Raw genomic sequence first — 10587 nt, 5'->3', positions numbered from 1 at the left:
GAGGTCAGAGCTGGTGTGCCCCAGGGTGTGAGAGGGAGTGTGCTTATCCTGGGATTTTTACCTGGGAAGCAGCAGAATCTTTCTGGGCATCGAGTGCTTTAATCTGCCTTTTGAAGAGCTCAATCACTGCGTCATAAACCAGCTCATACTGCTCCTGCATTCCAGACAAACAACACATGAGAGAAAGCACCTGTGGCACCTGTGAACCGTCACCTCTTCCCAAAATAAGCATCCCCCCTGAGAGAAGTGGCTTTTCCCAGTCCATTGTCAGGGTGTGAATGCTTAGAAGAGGCAGAAGCCACGACTTTCACAGGATTCAGAAGCATTTGGGGTTTTTTTTTTTGGGTGCACAAACAGTGATTTCTGCATTGAGCTTCCTCTTCAGTCTGTCTCAGCTGAGAAAAGTTCCCACTTTATTTCCTGGAGAGTCCCTGGTTTCACAGTGTAAGCATTGAATAAATCACAGTGCAAGCACAAAGCTGTCCCAGCTGTCTGTGAGGAAATGGTCAGTACCCAGTGAATTTCTGCAACATCAGTGTCCTGTTCAGAAAAGGGACTGGGCAGAACATCTCCACACCCCAACTCCCACAGCACAAGTGCTCTGGGTTCCCTTACTGTGAACTGGGGAGAAAGCTGAGCTCCAGGATGGGGAATAGACCAGCTGGTGCCATGTCCCACACATACCTTGGTCTGCACTATGCAAGGCCTTTGTGTTCGCATTTCCTGGATCAGGCTGAAAATGCTGAAGTTCATTGGAAGAATCTTGCAAGAAAGAGAGAAGATGAAATGGTTTTAAACTAAGAGAGGAGAGTTTTAGATTAGTTGTTAGGATTAAATTCTTCCCTGTGAGGTGCTGAGACACTGGCACAGGTTGCCCAGAGAAGCTGTGGCTGCTCCATCCCTAGGAGTGTTCCAGGCCAGGTTGGATGGGGCTTGGAGCAACTTAGTGGAAGGTATTTCTGCCCATGGCAGGGGGTGGAATGAAATGACCTTTAAGGTCCCTTCCAACTCAAACCTCTCCATGATTTCTATGATTTCTCTGATAAAACTCCAGACAGGTCTAATTCTAAGCATTTTCCAAGTCCTTACTCAGTTTAGACCAGTGCCTGAAATCCAGACCTGCTATGGCAAGAATTTTTAACAAAGAACCTGCTTCAAGAGCTATTTTTTGTTAGGAAGCAGCTTGCCTCCTCCCTCCTGTCTCACACTCCACAGGAAATACTCTTTCTAGAGCAGCACTGGTCACAGCTGTGGGTAGCATGAAGGACACACTGATTTCCCAGATGGATGAGCTCAGGGAGCTGTGGAACAGAATGCAGCAGCCTCTCCTCAAAATCCCAGCAACCTGCCCTGAGGCCAGGGATTACTGCCCGTGCATCCTCTTTGGAGAGACAGAGTGAAACAAGGTGTTAGTTTGGAAATGCTGAGGATCTGATGTGTCAGTGCAGAGAGACAAATAGAGACAGTAAAGTTGCACTGAAGAGTGAAGGTCAGTGCAGAGCCAAGCACCACGAGCTGAGGGTCTGGCCAGGGGGAGCAATGGAGGGGATTCTGGAGCAATAGAGGGGATTCTGACCCATGGGTGTGATGGGGAAGGAGCAATGGCAGTGCCTAAAGAGACAGAAGCAGCACAGACTGGCAATGGACTAGCAGCAGTTTGGCCACTTCTATTATCCCATCAGACTGTGGAGAGCTCCCATTCCCAGCTGTGCTCTGAAACAGCAGATAGAAGGGGTGAAAAGGAGAGAGAAGGTGAGGGAGAGACAGAGGGAAGCAGGTGCCACCCGAAGGTGCCACGGGCCTGGCACTCACCCCATCCTTCAGCAGCTTCTGGGTGTAGTCGAGGGTGCAGATGACTCCTGTCCTCCCACAGCCAGCACTGCAATGACAGCCACAGCAGGTTGCTAGGGAGTCAGAGGGTGAGCACACTGTGTTTTCTGAGCAGGATATTTGATGATCCACAGCCAACTGTGACCCTCCTGTCCCACACAGCAGAAGGTGCAAACCCACACGACGTCCCTACTGCAGCTTTGCTCCACGTTGGGCTCCACCTGCCCCAGCTCTACTGCAACTGTGCCCTGGATCCAGTTCTCAGTGCTCCTGTGGTGATCAGCCACACATGGACATGCCTAGTGCTGGTTGTCTCTTAACTAGACCTTATTGCTCTCTACAACTCTCTGAAAGGAGGTTGGAGTCAGGTGAGGGTTGGTCTCTTCTCCCATATAACAAGAGATAGAACAAGAAGAAACAGCCTCAAGGAGAAGATAGCAACTGTGCCCTGGATCCAGTTCTCAGTGCTCCTGTGGTGATCAGCCACACATGGACATGCCTAGTGCTGGTTGTCTCTTAACTAGACCTTATTGCTCTCTACAACTCTCTGAAAGGAGGTTGGAGTCAGGTGAGGGTTGGTCTCTTCTCCCATATAACAAGAGATAGAACAAGAAGAAACAGCCTCAAGGAGAAGATAGGATATCATATCAGGGAAAATTTCTTTACCAAAAGGGTTGCCCAGCCCTGGCACAGGCTGTGCAGGGCAGTGGTGGAGTCACCATTTAAAAGACATGTAGATGTGGCACTTGGTGACATGGTTTAGTGGTGGCCTTAGCAGTGCTGGGTTACTGGCTGGATTCCATCCATCTTAAAGGTCTTTTCCAACCTAAACAATTCCATGATTCTATGATTCTATTGCTGGTCTGCTGCTGCCTGTCTCCTTCCCTGTCACCTGGCCATGCTAGCTGTCCTCAGAGGACCTGTTTGCTTTAGGGCTTCCTATGAGAAGAGCTTGGCTGTGAACTTGGCCACCCACTGTGGCCACTCACTCACCTGCAGTGGATGCAGACAGGGACACTGTCATCCAGCTGGTAGCAGCGAATCTCCCTGATGAGCTCCAGGATGGGGTCAATGGATGAGGGGACGTGGTGGTCTGGCCAGTTTTTGTAGTGGAACTGGTGGATGGTACGGATTTCCTACAGGAGGAGAAGAACTCTGGCAGGGTGTGGAGCAGCCTGTGCCTCCAAGGGGATGCTGCTGCAGCTCCCACGGGCACAGACTGGGATGGCAGCACAGCAAGGGAAGTTGCATTGCTGCAGACATCTCCAAGTCTCATCTGCACCCATAGGCAAAGGGCAGAGATGCAGTTTGCAGCTGATTTTGCTGCAGAATCAGCTTTGCCATTTTATGACGATCTTGATGTTATCTTTTGGCCTCACTTGCCCAGGGTTTGATTTGCTGTGGCTGACAAACAGCTTCAGAAATTGAGGTTTGAGTTAATTAATTCTTTGTTCCCTCAAATCTAAACCAGCAGCCTGAGCAGTGTAAACTTTTCTGCACAAAATCTACCACATTTTAATACACTGTTATAAAACCAGCCCAGATACATTTTCTGCCTTGACCTTTCCCACTTACCTTGTTCAGGGTCACCTTTAAAGTCCTAATCACATACTCATTTCTTTTCTCCTCAGCTGCCTGCAGAACAAGAAGTCAGAATCACATTTTCTGTGGATGCCACAGGATTCCAGAGCAGGGGATGGGACATGGTGCTGTGGTGGCTGCACTCACACAGGTGATGGAGAAAGGGCCACAGTGCAGGGGGGAACCATCCACCTCCGCCCAGTACCGCTCACACTTCTTCTGTTGGGAGAAGTAGGATATGTTTGGTTATTCCCCACTGGATCAGCTGTGCTGTCTCCTGCTTCACTTTTCAGGACAAAGCTCCTGCTGGGAAGAGGCTCAGCTCTAGCTGTTGGCAGCTCCGGCCTCCCCTTCCCTGGAGCCACCACTGCTGGTTTTCCCTTTCCTGAAAAGCTGTCTGCGCTAAGAAAAGCAGCTTAAGAGTTGGGAGAGTTTGGGATGCAGCAGAGAATCATAGAATCAACCTCAAAGATCATCAAGTCCAACCCTACTGTGGTCACCAGACCACGGCACTAAGTGCCACATCCAGTCTCAGCTTGAAAACCTCCAGGGATGGGGAATCCACCACCTCCCTGGGCAGCACATTCCAATGCCTGAGCACTCTCTCCCTAAAAAATCTCTTCCTAATCTCCAACCTAACCCTCCCCTGGCAGAGCTTGAGTCTGTGCCCTCTTGTCCTGCTGCTGGTTGCCTGGGAGAAGAGACCAACCCCCACCTGACTCCAACCTCCTGTCAGGGAGTTGCAGAGGGTGAGAAGGTCTCCCCTGAGCCTCCTCTTCTCCAGGCTGAACACCCCCAGCTCCCTCAGCCTCTCCTCATGGCACTTGTGCTCCAATCCCTTCACCAGCCTCATTGCTCTTCTCTGGACCTGCTCCAGCCCCTCAATGTCCCTCCTGAGCTGAGGGGCCCAGAACTGAGCACAGGATTCAACATATGAATCTTAAAGCTCATCTCATTCCAAACTCCTGCCATGTGCAGGGACACCTTCCACTAGACCATTTCCAGCTCAGGAAACATCTCGTATCAAACAGAAATTCACTGTCACTAATGAGATTTAATAACAACCTGCAACTCTCACCCTGTTCTGGCACTGCCACAGCAGAGACCAACTCAGCCATGCTACTCACCTTCCCCATTTCGAACTCCATACAAGCCATGACCACGACCTGCAGAAAGAAGGTTCATTAGAGAAGTCTGAACACAAGTGTCTTATCCAGGGAGCAAAATCAACCTCATCACTGGTGGGTACTTTTCAGCCTTCCCCCAGGCCCTGACTGCCAGGGAGGTCAAACTGGGAACATCACCCACAGCCCAGGTGTGAGGACCTTCCAAGCCAGAGCCCAAAGGCAGAGACAGCCACCAACAGATCCTGACTTGGCACGAGCACAGCAGAGGCTGATGGGAGGGACCTGGAGCTAAACCCTCACACTCCCACTCTGCTTACTCACAAAGGACTTCTAACTGGACCTATGGGCAACTTTTCTTTAGTAAAACAAAACTACATATAAATCTGCACCTTACCATGACTTTGTACTCCCAAAGCATCCTCCAAAAGTCAACGACAGTAGTGGGGAGAGGACCTTGGGTTGCAATGTATGCTCTTGGCCCATAGACACCCTAGAACATTCAAACCAGACATGGAGACATCTGTGCATGGTTCACTAGCAGAAATAAAGTCATTCCTCTCTCTGAATTTACTTCTATTCAATGAGCCCATTAAGGATTTAGAAGAACTTTTATGCAGGTGAATTTTAGGCACCTACATTAAATCAAGCAATGGTGTGCAAACCTCCCCAAACCAGGGAGCTGGGTTTGAGCTGAGATCTGCTCACAGGGACCACCAGTTCTTGCAGTGCATTTTTCAAGGTTGGAAGTGCTGGAACCACAGCTGATGCAGCTCTGCAGTGTGCAGCTTGGCACGTCTCAGCCAAAGAATGAACCATGATCCTGTTGTGATGGTCTGTTCTACAGATGAGTTGCACAGAGCCCTGGGTCACATGGAGAATGAAGGAAACCTATCTATCCACCCATCCATCCATCTATCAGTCAATCAGGGAAGGAGTGTGAGCACTGGAAAATCCCAAAACACACAGAACTCCTGCTGGAGAACCAGCCCATGCTGACCTGGCCCGTTGCTCACCCTGCAGTGGGTCTGAGCCGTGGTGCAGTGCAAGGTTTCCTGTCTCTGCACTGGTTTCAGCCAAGGCGACTCTGGCCACAGGCAATTTTGCACCACTGTCACCCACCAAAGGCAGCAACACCGATAAGGAAGTCAGGGCTGTGAACCACAAACTGTTCCACCCCAGCCTGAGCGCATGTCCCTTGCCCTGTAGCCTGTTGCCTCTGTGCTGCACAGGGTTTTTTTGGGGGGGCTCACTGGTTGTGCACATCTTCTTACATCACTTATCCCTGGGCACATCCCAGAAACTACTGCCCAGTCCTTTCCTTCACCCCAAACCTGCCCCTCCTGGCACAACTCAACAAGGTGGCACCACAACAACCTTAGCAGGGCAAAATGCCACGAGAGAGGCAATACCTTGATGAAGTTGGCATTGATGTAATGAGAATCTGTGTCTGATGTGATCATGGACAACTCCACTCTGCTGTGGTCAACTGCAGGGACAAAAGCAGTGGTCAGTGTCTGTATTTCATGGTCACTGAGCTCCTCAGAGTGCAGCACAAGGTGCTTTGGAGGAATACACACATCAGAGAGCTCACCCCAGGGTAGGTGAGTGGCTGTGCAAGGAGCTGATGTCCTCTCCACACCTCCTGGCAGACCTGCTCAGAGCTGCTGCTGCTGCCTACGTGTGCACAGGGGATGGACAAGCTCCTTTCAGAGTGGGGGTGAAGGCTTAGGCAAGAGCTGCTGGTGATGCCACTACCCCAGTGCAATGCTGATCCCCTCTGACCATGCAGCAAGCCAAGCCTCAAATCACCCAATATTCTGCCTAAATTATAGACTCAAACCAGCTCTGTGGGGTTAGATTCAAAGGTTTGAAGGTTGGACTTGATCTTGGAGGCCTTTTCCAACCTTAATGATTCTATGATTTATTTTTTTTCCAATCTAGGATGGATGAAAGGGACAGTCTGCTCTGATCCAGGGACAGACTGTCCTTTGGAGACCACCACATCAAGCCACAACAGGTTTTGCCTCTAGTTTGCTTTGTACATCATGAAGACGTCTTTGTCCAAAGCCATTCACTACAAGGCCTTGGAAAACAAGTGGTTTCAATGTTTTCAAGCAGAAAACTTGCAAGTATAATCATTGAGGGATGTGTTTCCTAGTGAATAGAAATTCTTCTGTCTATAGAAAATATCATAGAATATTCTGAGCTGGAAGGGACCCACAGAAATTCTTCTGTCTGTAGAAAATATCATAGAATATCCTGAGCTGGAAGGGACCCACAAGGATCATTGAATCCAAATTCTGCCCCTACACACGACAACCCCAAAATCCCACCATGTGCCTTAAAGCATTGACATGTGCCAAAATCTGTCAGCAACCAAAGCTCTAAATCTGAACAGCAGGATTCAAGGCCAACAGAGAGCAGATGCTGACACACAGCAACTGTGCAGGCAGATACTGGAGGATGAGAACAGACTCAGGCTAGGAAAAAAAAGGCTAAATATATGTGCCATTTCCAACCTACAGGGTAGGATGTCCTTGTATCTGTTCTTCTTGATGTTCTCTGGTTGCTCAGCCGCTGCTGTAGGGTAGATTTTATCCGATCTGTACTTTGTTGACTGCCTTTTCAGCTTCTGTGATAAAAGAATGAAAGAAATTACAGCAGACTGTGCTCCATCCAGTACAGTACTAGAGAGCACACGTGAAGGTCTCGAGGGGTCAGGCTGCCACCACAAAGCAAGGTCAGCACCATTAGCTCTTTCCTGTGTGTTTTTTCTCAAGGTTCTCAGAGCAAGACTAGAGACAGAACCACCTGAGAGCCCCAGCTCAGGCCCCTGAAGAATGGAAAGTGTGTGCTGAGGGGGTGCCCACACGTTGTCTTCTGAAGTGACACAAGCCATCACCCTCAAGACACAGGAGAATCATCCCCAGCATAAATGGCACCCAGATAAGAGCAGTGACAATGTTAAACCACCTTTACCAACCAATACCAGACAAGACAGATAAAACAACTCATTTTTCTAGCTTTGGCAAAGATGATTCCATCCATAGCTGCAAGCAGCAATGCTTGAGCCACTCAGGGAGCACAAGCAATCAGAGCAGAGAAGCTGCATGCACTGATGAAAGAGAAGGGACAAGGAGTCCTGGGACAGACCCTCAGGGCTGTGAATCTCTCATCTCTCTCAGTTCCAGCTACATCACTCACTGAGAGCTGAAGAATCTTTTTGCTGCCAAAGCGTAGAATTTTATTTCACTGACATCAGCTTCTAAATAACACACACAGTTCATTAACATCAGCTTCAGAAGGACAATCCTTGTTGTGTTTTTTCTTCCATATTTTTTTTTGTCCCAGTCAGAGTTGCTGGTTTTTAATATTTTTTAATATTAAACTGCAGCTTTTAAACCCTAAATTCAGCCACAATACCCTAGAAATGGAATGGTACAATACCCCAGGAATGGAATTATACAATACCTCCTGAAGGAATGAGTCAGGGAGAAGGTACAGGAGGCTCAGGACAGTCCACATGTCCAGTCTCTATTAATTCAGAACATGGGGGGCAGGCACAGAGGGACAGAAGTTGTGGGAGCAGGGTGAGATTTGTAGACTTCACAATTCTGTAACCTTCTGAGCAATTCTGGTGTTGGTCTCATCCTCCTTTGCCTCCTTCCAGTGCAACCCCAACCTCCAAGCTTTCATGGAAGGAGCCTCACTCCACACTGTAGCCAGTCTCCTCAGAGCTGAGGCCCTGAATCATTTTACTTTTCTGTCCCTGAATAATCTGACATCAAACTGCTTGGGAAATGCTATGTATGAGAAAGTAAATCATGGAATCATAGAACATCTCAAGCTGAAAGGGACCCACAAGGATCAATGAGTCCAACTTCTGGCCCTGCTCAACACAGACCCCAAATCCCACCCTGTGCCTCAGACCATTGTCCAGACACTCCTTGAGCTCTGTCAGGCTTGGGACAGTGACCACTGCCCTGGGGAGCTGCTCCAGGGAGCAGAGCAGTAAGGATCCAACTCCAGCTGTGAGATTACACAGGCAGAAAAATGAGACTCTGACAAAACTCATCATTTACAGTAACATGACAAAACTCATCATTTACAGTAACACCATTTGCCTGCCCAAATGTTTGGTCACAGAAGGCAAAAGGAGGAATTAGAATAGAGAAATGGCACTGAACATTTCTATCAGGTTTGGAAGCGCAAACCGCATTGATCGCCTGGTAAAGCTTCTACTTTGCAAAAACGGCTGGAAGATCTCATCCCATACAAGAGGAAATGAAGCCTTCCCCACTTCTACCTGTCGTTTTGGCCAGAAATGAAACCCTGTGGCTGCTGGAGCCAGCCCATGCCCCAGGGCTGGGAGCCCTTGGCCTGCACACGCAGCACAGCTCAGCAGCAAGAGGGGAAATTCAGCTGCCTGCGAGAGCACTTTGTTCCATGGAACAACACACTGTCACTGCAGGCTCAGATTAATCACTTCCCTCCACCCCAGACACCTGGAAACCAAGCACTCAGCTTTTCCCAAGTGTTTGAAGTGCCAGGCTTGGCTGGGGACACGTCAGTAACCCTGTGCCTTCCGCAGAGCCCATCGCTGGGGCCAGGGCTTGGTCTGGTGTTGGACACACCTCAGATCTCACAGAGGTATCAGTTTTACCCTTCCCTGTCTCTGGTAAAGCTGGGCAATGTCTTGTCCTCTCAGAGCAGCCCAGACAGCCTGTCAGAGCCTCCCCCCTCCAGCTGATACATCAAGAGCCATCGTCAGGCAGCAGCTTTAGGTGTGAGATGGTGTGTTGCTGTCAGACTCAGCCTCAGCACCTAAGCAAAGAAAAGCTGTCAGAGAGCTCACAGAGCAGGCAGTGCACAGATCTCAACCAGCTGGGCACTGCAGAATGCAAGGGGTGGTAGGAGCCATCAGCACTTTTTGCAGGTTTTGCCTTGAGGGAGCAAGAAAGTAGTTTCCAGGAGGGACCAGGAGCACTGCTGGACATAGATCCCAGAATGGTTTGGTTGGAAGGACCTTAAAGCTCATCCCATCCCACCCTCTGCCATGGTCAGGACACATTCCACCAGCCCAGGTTGCTCCAAGCTCCATCCAGCCTGGCCTGGAACACTCCCAGGGATGGAGCTGCCACAGCTGCTCTGGATAATCTGAACTCTATTGAAAGAAGCAAAGCCAAGTTGAGGAGCAAGTGGAGGTCCCTGAGAGGGACACGTGTCACAGCTATAACAGATTGCAATGGGGAGAAGCAGAAGAGGCTCTGTATACCTCCCTGTACCCCCAGTTGTGTCACCAGGGCCAGAGGCTCCACATTTCTCCCTTTACCCCCAGTTCTGTTACCAGGCAAAGTGAAACTGTGGCTTGACAAGGGCATTAAAAATGCAGAAAACAGGAAGCTCTGGGGCAATTAGTTAGAAACCCAAGGTTTCAATGCAAACTATTACATTCCTCTTCTGTCTTTACATTCCTTTTACCCCAGTTAACTCCTGGGTGTCTTTTTCTTACACAACTCCTAGAAAATCTTACTGTCCCACACAAATCTCATCCCAGTTTGAGAAGTGCCCGAGAAGTTCCCTGAAACGCTGAGCTGAGGCTTGAGCGAACTTACCAAAAACTCTTCTGTGAACTCTCCTGGGTTGAGCTTCTTATCTTGGGCCTTTTGCAGGTTTCCTAGCAGAATCTCCCTTTGGTCCATGCTGCTGGAGACAGAGCACTCCTGGTCTGACCCTGCTGGGAAGGGACATGACAAGTGCGTGTGGGGCGGAAGGCAGCGGCGCCAAGCGCCGGCGGCAGCTGTGGTTTACTGACTTCATCACAAGCCTTGAAGGAAACTCGTACGCAACACCGTGGTCAAATACCAAAACAAAACACAGGGCTCAAGGCCCTGGTGCCTCCTTTTGAAACCACACAGGCTCAGCATGGGCCTGGCAGCAGGGTGGGCAGCACGGAGCGGGGCAGGAGCTCCGTGCATGGAGTGCAGCTGCTCTGGGTGTCTCCAGAGGGTCTGACTCTGCTGTGAACCACACCACAAAGCTGGTGAGA

The 10587-nt window shown here is 49.7% G+C and overlaps 1 protein-coding gene across 1 annotated transcript in view; it reads right to left on the bottom strand.

The window, feature by feature from the left end:
- PTPN22 (protein tyrosine phosphatase, non-receptor type 22 (lymphoid)) overlaps window positions 1-10291 on the bottom strand; it is a 17897-nt gene extending 7606 nt beyond the window's left edge. The window contains exons 1-11 of the mRNA XM_009082961.1: window positions 10154-10291; window positions 7062-7170; window positions 5948-6024; window positions 4933-5028; window positions 4539-4577; window positions 3559-3630; window positions 3406-3465; window positions 2824-2966; window positions 1813-1879; window positions 685-762; window positions 62-154 (exon numbers count right to left, since the gene is read on the bottom strand). Coding sequence (XP_009081209.1) covers window positions 62-154; window positions 685-762; window positions 1813-1879; window positions 2824-2966; window positions 3406-3465; window positions 3559-3630; window positions 4539-4577; window positions 4933-5028; window positions 5948-6024; window positions 7062-7170; window positions 10154-10240 — 921 coding nt within the window. The 5' untranslated portion in view covers window positions 10241-10291. The remainder of the gene's footprint in view (window positions 1-61; window positions 155-684; window positions 763-1812; window positions 1880-2823; window positions 2967-3405; window positions 3466-3558; window positions 3631-4538; window positions 4578-4932; window positions 5029-5947; window positions 6025-7061; window positions 7171-10153) is intronic.
- Between the last annotated feature and the right edge of the window lie 296 nt (window positions 10292-10587).

This window comes from Acanthisitta chloris, unplaced genomic scaffold (genome assembly GCF_000695815.1).
Source record: "Acanthisitta chloris isolate BGI_N310 unplaced genomic scaffold, ASM69581v1 scaffold11569, whole genome shotgun sequence".
NCBI classification, from domain to species: Eukaryota; Metazoa; Chordata; class Aves; order Passeriformes; family Acanthisittidae; genus Acanthisitta; species Acanthisitta chloris.
This window is presented reverse-complemented; position numbering and strand designations above follow the sequence as displayed.